At 43.5% G+C, this 14,842-nt stretch overlaps 1 protein-coding gene across 1 annotated transcript in view; it reads right to left on the bottom strand.

Annotated features, from left to right (window-relative positions):
* ADGRG2 (adhesion G protein-coupled receptor G2) overlaps positions 1-14,842 on the bottom strand; it is a 142,525-nt gene that overhangs the window by 81,919 nt on the left and 45,764 nt on the right. Inside the window, exon 3 of the mRNA XM_026451895.1 lies at positions 5,887-6,005. Coding sequence (XP_026307680.1) covers positions 5,887-6,004 — 118 coding nt within the window. The 5' untranslated portion in view covers position 6,005. The remainder of the gene's footprint in view (positions 1-5,886; positions 6,006-14,842) is intronic.

The following is a 14,842-nucleotide window of genomic DNA, read 5'->3' as shown; positions in this document are numbered from 1 at the left end:
CTCGGAAGAGTGGCCCTGAGCAGGCTCTCAGTGCCCATCAGCTTCCTTCCCGTGAGTTCGCCACCCACCTGGTCAACCCTTTGTTCGGCACTGACCGCACACTGCAGGGACTCCCGGTAAAAAGGAAGCCCGTAATGAGTGTCACACACAGTGGTATCCCCAGGTATGGATGGATAAAGAGAAGCAAAAACTGGGGAGAGGGGTTTAATTCTTCTGAGGTCAGGGCAGGTTTCCTAGAGGTAGTAAGATTTGGCCTCAACTTTGGAAGGGGAGTTTCCCAATGGGGAGAGTCTCCAGAAGCAGAGTGGGGGAATGGGGGAATATGCGAGTGAGACAGACAAGGGGGTAAATGTGGAAATGGGCACATTCATGAGCAGATGAGTATTATGGGGTACAATGCAACTGGGGAACTCTGGGAGATGACACAGAACACACCTGAGTGTGGTCCCACCAAGGGACAAGGAAGCTGGCACATTTAAATCCCAACTCCCATTACTCACTGCGGGTGTTATCTCCCCGGCACTTCTGGTTTGTCCTGCGCATGGGCCAAGCACACTCCCATGGGCATAGATGATTCTCAGGGAGACATGAAAGCCGTCAGCATCCACAGGAACTGTCTGCAGGTGACCTCTGGGTGGGCCAAGGGGATACGGGCAGGGCACCAACAGCATCTGCTATAGGTGGCTTAGCATCAAACGAATCCACAGATCTGGCCACAGGCCATATGCGAGCACCCTATAGCGCTGACTCACACTTTAAGACTTAGTTATAGTTTGTATTGTTCTCATGCGTCATAGTCATGGCCCTCCAACTGCAGTGTAAACTCCCTGGAGTCAGAGACGATGTTCTCAGCAGCCAGTACTGCTGGGCACACAGCAGGCAATCATTATTGCACAATTGATAACCCAATGGAGAAGTGGCAGGTCAGTCCCCTTGGCCTTCAAAAACCAGGCCCAAGCCATCCTGAACTAAAAGAACCCCTGCCCCGGTCCAAAGCTATTGGGGGAGGTGGTGCCTATGAGCCACCTGGGTGATCCAGAACAACACTGATTCTCACAATTATGGATTCCATCTTTATTTTTAATCTACAGATTCACAACTACCAAGCAACTGAGCCTAGCATAGCAGAGAGGTTAAGAATGTGAAAAGGCACCATAGTAGAGAGGTCCAACGTACAAGCTTTGGAGCCAGATGGCCTGAATTTGAATTGTAACTCTGCAACCTCTTAATTATTTGACCTAAGGCAAGTTGCTTACCTCCTCTGTGCCTCAATTTCCTCACCGGTAAAATGAGCTCACAATAGTGCCTTTTTCAAGGGGTTATAGAGTGGGCTTTAAATGAGTTAGCCATTTGTAAGGGCTTAGAACAGTGGCCGGCACGTGGTGAGTGCTATCAAGGTGATTGTTCAGTAACATGAGCAGGGCATGGTGGCTCACGTCTGTAATCCCAGAACTTTGGGAAGCAAGGTGGGAGCATCGCTTGAGCCCAGGAATTTGAGACCACTCTGGGCAATATAGTGATACCCCCTCTCTACAAAAAATTTAAAAAATTAGTTGGGTGTGGTGCTGTTGCCTGTAGTCCCAGCTTCTCCGGAGACTGAGGTGGAAGGATCACTTGAGCCCGGGAGGTTGAGACTGCAGTGAGCTGAGATCACGCACTCAAGTCTGGGCGACAACAAGATCCTGTCTCCAAAAAAAAAAAAGAAAGAAAGAAAAGAAAAAAAAACAAAAACAAAATAAATAAATAACATAAACACTCTTACTGGGCGTCCTGAGAGACAGGTGATGCCAGTGCTACTTGTCTGCCACACTTTGGGAACCACTGCTTTAAGAAATCAATTCATCAGAGATCTGGAGCAAGAAATGCAGTCAGCTGCCTTTAGTGATCACTCAGCTTTTCCCTACTTAGGTTTGTTTCAGAGCCATGTACTTTCCTATTTACCTGCCCCTGTTGCTGGCATTTTAAAACATAATTTTTCAAAAAGACATATTTCTAACAAACAGCTTTCATTTGGATGAGTTTTTTCCCTTGTGTTCCATTTTCCTGCCTCATCTACCCCTGTGGTGGAAAAAGCACCGAAACGTGAGACTGAAGATCTAGCATCTAGTCTGGGTTCCGCCACTTCCTAACCAATAACCTCCCCGGGGACATTTACTCATCAGTAAAGTGGGGACTCTTGAGTTTCGCCCTGCCAAGCCCACAGTAATGTTTCAGTGCCCTAAGGAGATGATGCGTGTGAGAATAGTTTAGATTTTATTTTATTTTTTGTTTGAGAGTCTCGCTCTGTCACCCAGGCTATAGTACAGTGGCATGATCTCAGCTCACTGTAGCCTTAACCTCCTGGGCTCAAGCGATCCTACCACCTCTGCCTCCTGAGTAGCTAGGACCACAGGCACACCACCGCCCAGCCGATTTTTTTTTTTTTTTTTTTTTGGTAGAGACAGGGTCTCCCCATGTTGCCCAGGCTGGGCTCAAGCGATCCACCCACCTTGGCCTCCCAAAGTGCTAGGATAGATAGATAGATATATATATCAGGAAGGGATTTCTCTCCCCATTTCTGTCTTCCACCAGTTGTGTAGGCAGTGGTTCTCAAAGTGTAGTCCCTAGACTATATCATCAGCATCACCTGGGAGCTTGTTAGACCTGTCAATTCCTCAGTCCCACTCCAGACCCACTGAAGCACCAATTCTAGGGATGGGGCCCAGTGAACGGTACCTCCATAAGCCCTCCAGGGGATTCTGATGCCTGCTCAAGTTTGGTAACTTGGTTTTGTGGTTACAAGCACAAAATCTAGAGGCTGACTACTGGGTTCAAATTCCAGCTCTGCCGCTTCTTAAGGGCTAACAGCCTCAGGCAAGTTACTTACCTCTCTGACCCTCAGCTTCCTGGTCTGGAAAATGGCAATACAACTAGGATCTCCCTTCCTAGACTGGATTGAGAAGATTAAGGGAGTGGACGTGTACTAAGCATGTAGGAACCTGGTATGTTGTAAGTCTTCAGAATACATTTAGTCCTTATCATTTCTTTTCTTTTCTTTCTTTATTTTTTTTGAGACAGAGTCTCACTCCATCACCCAGGCTGGAGTGCAATGGCGTGATCTCGGCTCACTGCAACCTCCGCTCCCGGGTTCAAGCAATGCTCCTGCCTCAGCCTCCCAAATAGCTGGGATTACAGGCACGCACCACCATGCCCGGCTAATTTTTTGCATTTTTAGTAGAGACAGGGCTTTGCCATGTTGGCGAGGCTAGTCTCGAACTCCTGACCTCAGGTGATCCACCCGCTTCGGCCTCCCAAAGTGCTGGGATTACAGGCATGAGCCACCGCACCCGGCCATCATTTCTTTTCTTAAAGAATGGCGGCTTCTTGACAACATGCCCCCGTACCTACTTTTTTAAAGGATTGCCAATTGTGTTACAGCTTTTGGGAAGTTTTCCATTTAGTCTGTGTATTTGTATGTGTGTTTTATTTGTTTGTATGTTTTGTTGTTTGCTGCTAGTAGATTTTTATCTTATGCAATAACGATTCCTTGGTCCTGCCACCCACTTCTGAATAAGAAGCGTATTTCTTTGTGTGTCCTTGATGTCTTAAGTATCAAACATTTCCTAGTCTCATTCCTAATGAGGATTCTTTTTTTTTTTTTTTTTTCTTTTTTGAGACAGGGTTGCACTCTGCCACCCAAGCTGGACTGCAGTGGTACGGTCACTGTTTCCTGCAACCTCTGCCTCCTGGGCTCAAGTGATCCTCCCATCTCAGCCTCCAAAGTAGCTGGGAATACAGCCACCCACCACCACGCCCGGCTAATTTTTTATGTTATTTCATTTTTGTAGAGACAGGGTCTCACTATGTTGCTCAGGCTTGTCTTGGATTCCTGGGTTCAAGAGATCCTCCCTCCTCAGCCTCCCAAAGTGCTGGGATTACAGGTGTGAACCTCCTAATGAGGGTTCTTTACACTTGCCTTTGGCAGTTGTGCCCACAGAAATTGCAGGCCCAGCATTGCTGGTCTTTCAACTACCTTTCTTAGATACCTTTTTGTCTTGTTCCATGAACTTCTAAAGATCCCTCTTTCTGAAAATACCAGGCTGCTTCATTTGTCAGATTCTCTACCGCCTTTAAATTTCCATATGGTTGTACCTTCAAGTAGATACATTTAAGAACAAGTAAACACCAGAAATAAACCCTCATCTATATGGTCAATTTGAGGCAGGAAAATAGGGTCTGGAGGCAGGGAACATAAAGCCGATTCACACTTCAGCTATGACAGGAAATATCCTCACCATAGGGTGTACGCTGAGTAAATGACTTTGTAACTTTACGTCGTCCTCTTCATTTACGTAGGGCATACACCAAGTAACCAATGGAAACTCCCACAAATTCTGTAATAGGGCCTTTGAGCCCCTGTGCTCGGGCCACTCCCACACTGTGGAGTGTACTTTCATTTTCAATAAATCTCTTCATTCCTTCCTTGCTTCGTTTGTGCGTTTTGTCCAATTATTTGTTCAAGATGCCAAGAACCTAACACCCTCCACCAGTAACGAAGTGATTTTTGACAAAGGTGCCAAGACCATTCAATGGCAAAAGGGCAGTCTTTTCAAGAAACGCGGCTGGAAAACGATATCCACATGCACGAGAGTGAAGTTGGACCCTTACCTTACACCATACACAAAAATGAACTCTAAATCGATCAAAGGACCTAAACATAAGAGCTAAAACTATAAAATTCTTGGAAGAAAACAGAGGGGAAAGTCTTCATGATATTGGATTTGGCAATGATTTCTTTGATATAACACCAAAGCATAGACAACAAAAGTAAAAATAAATAGACCACATTAAAATTAAAAGAATTTATGCATGAAATGATACTATTAAGAGAGTAGAAGAAACACTCCACAGAATGGGAGAAAATATTTGCAAATTATATATCCGATAAGGGATTAATATCCAGAATACACAAAGAACTCCAAAACTCAACACCAACAAAAACAACCCAATTCAAAACTGAGCAAAGGATTTGAATAGACACTACTCCAAAGAAGATATACAAGTGGCCAATAAGCACATGAAAAGATGCTCAATATCACTAATCATTAAGGAAATGTAAATCAAAACCACAATAAGATACCACTTCACACCCATTGCCAAAACAACAGGAAAATACAAGCATCATCAAGAATGGGAGACACTAGAATTCTTGTGCCTTGCTTGTAGGAATGTAAAATGATACAGCCACTGTGGAAAACAGTTTAGCAGTTTCTCAAGATGTTAAACACAGGGTTATATGATCCAGCAATTCCCTCCTAGGTATATGCCCCAAAGAAATGAAAGCAGGGACTCAAATAGTGATTTGTACACCCATTATTCACAACAGCCCAAAGGGGGAAACGACCCAAATGCCCATCAATGGATGAATGAATAGACAAAATGGGGTCAATGCATACAGTGAAACATTAGCCGTTAAAAAGAATGAAATTCTGATACAAGCTGCAATGTGGGTGAACTTTGAAAACATCCTAAGTGAAATAAGCCAGGCACAAAAGGACAAATATTGTGTGATTCCACTTATCTAAGGTACTTGCAATAGGCAAATACATAGAAAGAAAAGGAACAGAGGTTACCGGAAAGGGGTATGGGGGAAGGAAATGGGGAGTTATTGTTTAATGGATATAGAGTTTCTATTTGGGATGATGAAAACGTTTTAGAAATGGATAGCGGTGACAGTTACACAAAATTGTGAATGTACTTAATGCCAATGAACTGTATACTTAAAAATGGTTGAAATGATAAACATTTATTATTTTACCATAGTAAAAAAATCCTAAATAACAAAAAAATTACACACATACAAGCAGATGAACAGAAAAAAAAAATGAAGAAAAACAGACACATTACCTTCCAGGGATGTTACCAGAACGACATGAAGACAAATGATGACAAGGAATATCTTGAATGTCAGTAAAACTTCTTCAGTTCTGCCAACACGGCCACACTGCCTGCCAGAGAAAACCATCCTGGAATAAAGTAAGGAGAAAACAGATCATCACAGCTGCCATAATCACAACACAGCAATACCTCAAAGGTCATTCCTCAACCAAGGCAACCTGTGATCCTGTGCACTTCAAATTGCTATGGTTCCCGAGAATCAGAAACGCCAGTTCGGCACTGGTGACAACAAGCAAAACCCATGTTAATGATGGGAGGGTTGCCCAGTAGGATGTTATACTTAGAAGCAAGGTAGCCTATGTGGATTTATGGAAAACATCAACACATGCAAAATAACAAGAGAAGAAATTAAAAATGCAAAATGTTACAATACATCATTATTAGCACTACACAGAATCTTTTCAATAATCTATCATTCTCTCTGTTATTTCTCCTTAAAAAAAAAAAACTTTTTTAAAGAGATAGAGTCTCGCTATGTTGCCCAGGCTGGAGCGCAATGGCTGTTCACAGGTGTGATCATAGTATATACTGAGGCTTCAAGCAATCCTCCTGCCTCAGGCAGCGCCACTGTGCCCAGCTCCTATTCATGCTTTTTTTTTTTTTTTTTTTTTGAGGCGGAGTTTCCCTCTTGTATGTTTTATACTGCAAAAGGATAAGTGATACGGACAGGAGGCAGGGAAACATTGGGTAGAAGAGGGTGGTCCTGGACAAAGGCCACACTCTCAAGCCTGGACCCGTAGCCCAAAGTGAGAACATGCGTTCCTGTTTCCCTGCCCAAATGTTGCCTTTTCCAAAACCACCCTGGCCTGCCCTGCCCCCTAATCTGGTATCCACAAAAACTCCAGGCCCCACTGGCAGAGTGGCAGAGAAGGAGAGAAGAGAAGTAGCCAGATGTTGGAGAGGAGCAGCTTGACTTCAGGGAGATAGCTTGACAGTGGGACTTCGGAGAAGAGTTCAGCCACAGATGGCCAAACTCCAGGGGAAGTTTCCCACTCCATTCCCTTTCCAGCTACCCATCCCACTGAGAGCCACTTTCGTCAGCAATAAAATCCTCAGCATTCACCACCCTCCACTCTGTTCTTACAACTTCATTCCTCCTGGATGCCAGACAAACACCTGGGTGCGGGTGCAAGAGGCTGTCACAGTGACCCTCCACTGAGCTGTTTAACACGTACACTGTCCACAGATGGCAATGCTAAAAGAATGTGCTGTAACACATGCCCTCTGGGGCTCTGGAGGTCGTGGGCAACCTGTCGATGCTGCCGTGGGCCCGCACAGAGTCCTGCTCCTGCTGGTTGTCCAGAAGCACTCAACCTGGCCTCTGTGCCCACTCACCTGCGTGCTCCCCCTCCCGCGAGGGGGTGAGAGCTGTGGGCTAAGTGAGCCAATCCTTCATGAGTCCCACGAAGGAGTCAAGGGAACTATCCAGTTTCATCAGTACATTGCGTTTCCTTTTTGTTGCACATTATTTTATCATCATTGCTTGCATTTTAGTAGTTTATATCAGAATTGAATTTAAAAGCCTCATTTGCCATTCATTCATTTATTCATTCAACAAATATTTATTGAGGGCCAATATGTACCAGATGAGATGTGAGGGCCGAATAGGAGTGAATTAGATGAAATGCACGTGCTGGAGGTAGGGCAGGGGCTAGGGGAGAGTTCAGCACACAGAGAGAATTGCAAATGCTAAGACTGTCTGATCCTCTCATGTCTGGGAGTTGGCCAACATTACCCCATGACGGGCGGTCAGCACTAGGAGCGGAGGCTGGCGTGGGGTGCTGAGAAAGGAACCACTCATGGGCACAGGCACAAGCAAGGGGGTGGCGAGAGCCAACTGGGCAGGCTTCCTCTACACAGCCAGAGGGAAGTGGCTGCACAAACCAGGCTGTGTGTCCTCAGCTAGCAGAGCTCTCAGCCAAGGGCACTCATGAATCCAGCCACCACTTGCAGCCTCTGCAAGTCCTGGAGCGAGTGTGAATACACAGTGGTGAAGACTAAAGAGCATGAGTTCAAAGGTCTCAGCCCGGCCACATAATATCTGAGTGACTGTGGACAAGTTATGTCCAATGGTCATGCTCCCCTATCTAGCAAACTGAGATAACAGCACCCACCTGATAGTGCTGTTGCAGTGAGTAAACAAGAAATCTTTGCACAGTGGCTGGCACTGTGAATGTACTGTAAATGGTAGCTGTACTCGTCATTCATTCATTCATTCATTCATTCATTCAACAGATATCTATTTTGCACCTAGTATGTGCAGGATCAGGCAGTGCTGGGATTAAGGGGTGGAGGGCATGGAAAGAAGGGGGATATATAAGCCGGAATTTCTGTCTCAAGGTAAAGCTGGCAATCTTTTAAGAATTCTGTAATTGAATACTCATAACCAGCACTAGGAGAGTGATTCTTTCCTTGACCTGACATGATGATGTTTTAGACCAGGAGGTGAATCTTTCTCCTTCAAAAGAGAGCTTGCATATCTTAAATTAATAAATTGTATTATGTATTAATGCTATAATATGTTGATCAATTATAAAAAGCCTCTAATTTCTCCCTCCTCTTTTAACCTCTCTCTGGGCATAATGGCATGTTATTGATCTTCCCAAAGGAGTCACTCAAATGAGCATGTTAACACAGTTGTGCAAAGATGTATCGATGTCTCTCTGGAGGAAAGACCTAAGTGTCTGCTACAGCTATACAAAACAATCTCAATGCAGCTCAGAAATATGTTTGCCGAGGAAACCAGAGAGAAAAGAGTACTTATTGTACATAATTCCATTCATGAGAAACCGAAGCAGAAAAAACTAATCGATGCGGTGAGATGTCAGGAGAAGGCTTGTCCTTGCAAGGTAGGGAGTTATAACAATATTGGATGTGGGCACGAGGGAGGCTTCTGAGGTACCGGGAATATTATGTGTGCCAGTTATATGGGTGTGTTCAGTTCACAAAATTCACCGAGTTGTACACTTATATGTATGCCATAAGTTTCAATAAAAAGTTTAAAAATTCACCTATTTTTTAAGTTTTTGAACTCTGTCCCCCCTCCAAAAGCACTGCTTTAAAAAAAAAAACGGAGGCATTATTGAGTGAATGACAGTGCCAGAGAAAATGCTCTCCTCTACAAATGCCTTAGGCTTGACTCTACCTGAAACTGGTGGAGTTGACTTAGATTTAATTCACAAGTATTTAAGTGTAGCCTGGGGAGACAGTATCAGAGTGGTTTATTTCTGGAGAGGAACTCAGAAATCACCTATCCTCGAACCCTCATTCTACAGATGAAAGAGGCCCATCGTGGCAAGCTTGTCCAACCTGCGGGCCACGGGTCACATGTGGCCCAGGATGCTTTTGAATGTGGCCCAGCACAAATTCTTAAACTTTCTTAAAACATTATGATATTTCTTTTGCAATTTTTTTTTTTAGCTCATCAGCTATCAATAGCGATAGTGTACTTTATGTGTAGCCCACAACAATTCTTCTTCCAATGTGGCCCAGAGAAGCCAAAAGACTGGACACCCCTGCAAGTCTAGGGGATGGGTCAAGGTCATTCAGCTATTTGGTAGAACCCTTACTCTTTCTACCAGAACACAATGCCAGCCTCCTGAGACTTTGTCTCCTTATAAGTAAAATGTTTTGAGTCCATCAGGTGAAAGACATCAAGTTCAGAATGTTATTATACAATTTTAAAATGTCTACAAACTCATTCTTGAGCTTTGCTAACTCTTAGGGCAGGACCTAAGTGGTGTACAAGACATGATCAAAGGTAAATTTGTGTACTCAGTGACTCAGTGTACATACACAGTGAGTGACTACTATGTGCTATAACTGAGACCTCTGATCAAAATAAACTATGCCTTTTCACTAACGACAGGATCTACTCAACTTCCAAATGCAGGTAGGAAAGGCCAGAATGAAAGATGATCCCAGCAATCATCTTGAAAAAAAATATAGATCAAGAACTTAATGCAGACTGGCACCACTCAAAAGACTGCTTTCAGTTGTCAGATCTGGAATACGTTTTCTCAAGGCTGAACATGTGTTTTTGGAGAAGTTTTATGATATTTGAAATAATGTAGCTTCTACTGCCTTCTGCATAAACTGAGAATGTCCTATTAGGTCATAAAGTCTCTAGGATCACTAATCAAAGGGAAATCTGTGAAGTTTGAAACCTTTAGTCATTGCACATCAAAGCCATTTTTCTCTGTTTCAGCTGAAACATTGATATAGTTTGGATACGTGTCCCCATCCAAATCTCATGTTGAATGTTGGAGGTGTGAGCTGGTGGGAGATGTTGGATCATGGAGGATCCTTCATGAATAGCTTGGGCCATCCCCTTGGTGATAAGTGAGCCCCAGAAGCAAATGTCACTATGCTTCTTGTACAGCGTGCAGAACCAGGAGCCAATTAAACCCCTTTTCTTATAAATGACCCTGTCTCAGGGATTTCTTTATAGCAATGTAAGAACAGCCTAACACAAACATCTATTCATCTTCTGGTGCAATTGGGGTTAGCTCAATGCTATCCAGGTCATCAACAAAGAGGATTTGAATAACCACTGGTTCTTAGCAAATTTTTAAGGTGCTAAGGATGGCTAGGAAGATAGCAACAATTACAAAGAAAACTATTTGGTAGCATTTAAACAGTGAAACATAGACCTTGACACTAGATTAAAGATGATCCCCAATTCATCTTTATCCAGGGCCCCCTTTTAAGTTGTGAACTCTGATGTAAATGGCAACCTCTCTCTAGAGTTGTACAGTGCATGAACTACATGACTATATGCCATGGTGCTTCCACTCTAAAAACTCATTCTCAAGCTCTTCAATTTCATTAAATAGTATCAGTATCATATTTTTAAATATATATCATCAGTGCAACCTGTTATGACAATAAATGATAAATCTGTCTTTAGATGTAGGATAATTAAAGAATATCAGAAAGGGAGAAATAGCTTGATACCACCATAGGGCAGGTTTGGGTGAGGGTTATTCTCTGTTATCTCTGGTTAACTGGCATACTTTGATTATACCACAGCTACTATGATAGAGGCAATGATCAATATTTTTGACCTGAGTTACAAGAGGTACGATAATTGTTCCCTAAGTCTTCTAGAAAACTCTCTGCTTTTGGGACATTTATACGGAGTCATATATGTTAGCTTACAAGACTACCACAAGGGGAAATGTAAAAAAAGAAGGACTACAGGGGTTCTCAGTGTGGATAAAGCAAGAACAAAAAGTGAAAAAGCAATTGATTTAGATTGTTCAATTTTCAAAGAAGTCAGAGAAAGAATCAGGAAACTGGTAAGAAAAGTATAATTAAATTTCTATTTGAACACTGCTCAATGACTTTGATATAGGAAATATCTCAGGGAAAAAAAAATGTCTTCAGAGTTCCAGAAATAGGTTAGGTTAGTTAGATCAAACCTTGGGCTGAAGACAATTAAAAATCATGAATAAAATGCTAAAAGCATTTTCTTTTATTATTATTTATTTTTTGAGACAGGGTCTCATTCTGTCACCTAGGCTGGAGTGCAGTGGCATGATCATGGCTCACTACAGCCTCGACCCCGTGGGCTCAATTGATCCTCCTGCCTCAGCCTCCTGAGTAGCTGAGACTACAGGCATGTACCACCACACCTGGCTAATTTTTTTATTTTTTGTAGAGACGAAGTTTTACCATGTTGCCTAGGCTGGTATTGAACTCCTGGTCTCAAACTCCTGGGCCTCAGCCTCCCAAAGTGCTGGGGTTACAGGAGTGAGCCACCATACCCGGCACATTTTCTTTCTTCTTCTTCTTTTTTTTTTTTTTTGTTTGTTTGTTTGAGGTGGAGTCTCGCTCTGTCTCCCAGGCTGGAGAGCAATGGCATGATCTTGGCTCACTGCAACCTCCACCTCCTGGATTCAAGCGATTCTCCTGTCTCAGCCTCCTGAGTAGCTAGGATTACAGGCGCCTGCCACCACACCTGGCTAATTTTTTCTATTTTTAGTAGAGATGGGGGTTTCACCATGTTGGCCAGGCTAGACTTGAACTCCTGACCTCAGTTGATCCACCCGGCTCAGCCTCCCAAGGCGCTGGGATTACAGGCGTGAGCCACTGTGCCCAGCCATGCATTTTCTTAAACATATCAAAGAGCTGGCAAGATAGAAAGGAATTGCCAGGCCAAAGGTGAAAATCAAGCAGGAACCCGGTAAGTAATGTAAGCAATGAAGCCCACTTATACCTGTGGGTATGGGCCTAATGAGGTAAACCTGAGTTTCAAATATGACATATGAAAGAAAAGTTCAGAGACATGGAGAAAAGAAATATAATGTCTAACATACATTTAAACAAAATTCGAAGAGGAGAGAATCAGTGTTTGGAATGATAATGACTAAGTGCCTCCTTAGTCATGGGTGAAAAACACCAATCCTCAGATTTAAGAAGCCCAAAGAATCTCAATCACAATAAATAAAAAGAGATCTACACCTAGATACATCATAGTGAAAATGAGAGAAAACAAAAACAGGAACATGTGAAAAATTGTCAGAAAAACAAGACAGATAACCTTCAAAAGAGCAGCTGTTAGGCTGGGGGTGTGGTGGCTCATGCCTGTAATCCCAGCACTTTGGGAGGCCGAGGCGGGTGGATCACTTGAGGCCAGGAGTTCAAGGTCAGCCTGCCAATGAGGTGGAATCCCGTCTCTACTAAAAATACATAAATTAGCCAGGTGTGGTGGCATCCACCTGTAATCCCAGCTACTCGGGAGGCTGAGGCAGGAGAATCGCTTGAACCCGGGAGGCAGAGGTTGCAGTGAGCTGAGATCACACCACTGCACTCCAGCCTGGGCGTCAGAGCAAGACTGCACCTCAAAAAAAAAAAAAAAAAGAGAAAGGCTGTTAAGAAGCCGCTGTTAGACTGACAGGTATCTTCTCAGAAGCAACAATGGAAGCCGGAACCAATGGAAGTCTGTCTGCAGCGTGCCGGAAAGAAACTGCCAACTTAGAATTCTGCTCTCAGGGAAAATATGTTTGAAGAATGAGGGCAAGATGAAGATATTTCCAGACAAACAGAAACTGTGATGTTGTTCCCTGCCTGCAAATCATTATTGAAATCAATCCTAAAACATGTATTCAGGCAAAAGACATAAGATCTGAGATGCAAGGAGGAATGAGGAACAAAGGAAGTGGTGGGTTTGTGGCCAGGCCCATGGCTAACATTTCTAAGATACAGTTCAAGAGTTTAAAAGAAGGCTTTGCCCTTATTCTTCCCTTAAGGCTTCATTCCAAGCTGTAAGAGGCTTTGTGCACACGCACATGATCACCACAGCCTGCATAGCCCTAACCCCCTCTCCTTCACGCATGTACCCCTTGGTCATCCCTTGGATCTGGGAGTACATACACCTGGAGCATGGCTTGCAATGGGGAAGGGGAGTGCCCAGGTCCTGGAAATTGGCACAGAATGTTTGGATTGGGAATTCCAGGGTCCTGGATTCCCAGAGTATGATCTAGAAGCAAGGGTGAGGGGAAGAGGGAGGCAGGCTCCGGGTAGGCATGACTTCTTGATGCCACAGACTTCTTGCCATTTGGAGAGGGGTGGAGCTAGAGAGGGGCCAGAGAGGGGACTCTAAATCACAAGTCACAGGCCAGAGGCCCCAGTTGCCCAGAACTAGGGGTAGTACTCTCTACTGGCAAATCCAAATGAACTTTTACTATATAAAACAGTGCCAGTCATGGTGGCTCATGCCTGTAATCCCAGCACTTTGGGAGGCTAAGATGGGCAGATCACTTGAGCTCAGGAGTTCAAGACCAGCCTGGCCAACATGGTGAAACCCCATCTCTACTAAAAATACCAAAATTAGCCAGATGTGGTGGCGGGCACCTGTGACCCTAGCATCTTGGGAGGCTGAGGCAGGAGAATTGCTTGAACCTGGGAGGCGGAGGTTGCAGTGAGCCAAGATCGTGCCACTGCACTCCAGCCTGGGTGATAGAGGGAGACTCTGTCTTGAAACAAAACAAAACTACTATATAAAACAACATCTTGTAGGGATTAGTGAAACATGATAAAAACATACAGCAACTATCTCATCTATACAAACATAGGAAATAATATATGTATTATATGTAATATAACTAAGGAGATGACAAAATGAAATTCAAAAATTAAAGTCTTCCAAGGTCCTTGAATTATACTAGAGGAAGCTAAAGGTATTGATTTTCTTTGCACATTGAAAAGTTGAGTAGACATGTTGTAATTTCTACAACAGGTTGTAATTTCTTTAGTAACAAAAGAACAGAAAAGGGACATATAACTTCCTAACTAGTGGAGGAGGAAAACAGTTTTTAACATATTCAGTCAGTCTGGGAAAAAGGCAAGAAAGAGGAGAAACAGCAACAAAGAATGGTTAGGAAAAATAGAAAATGATAAAGATTTAAAAACAAATGCAGGCTGGTGCAGTGGCTCACGCCTGTAATCCCAGCACTTTGGGAGGCCAAGGCGGGTGGATCACCTGAGGTCAGGAGTTTGAGACCAGCCTGACCAACATGATGAAACCCCATCTCTACTAAAAAAAAAAAAAATACAAAAAATTAGCCAGGCATGGTGTCAGGTGCCTGTTATCCCAGATACTCGGGAGGCTGAGGCAGGAGAATCGCTTGAACCCAGGAGGCAGAGGTTGCAGTGAGCTGAGATTGCACCACTGCACTCCAGCCCTGGGCAACAAGAGTGAAACTCCGTCTCAAAAAAAAAAGAAAAAAAAAATGCAGATAAAATGATTCATGTAATATAAACGGACTCAATGATTCCATTAAAAGACAAAGATTATCAGACTGAAAAAAAATACAAACTTCAATTATATGCTATTCACAAGGACACAAATAGAACCTAATGATTCAGAAAGTTTGAAAGTAAAGAGATGGAAAAGATATGC

The sequence above is a fragment of the Piliocolobus tephrosceles genome, chromosome Y, assembly GCF_002776525.5.
Source record: "Piliocolobus tephrosceles isolate RC106 chromosome Y, ASM277652v3, whole genome shotgun sequence".
NCBI lineage: Eukaryota > Metazoa > Chordata > Mammalia > Primates > Cercopithecidae > Piliocolobus > Piliocolobus tephrosceles.
The sequence above is the reverse complement of the archived record's forward strand: the minus strand, read 5'-3'. Positions and strand labels throughout refer to the sequence as shown.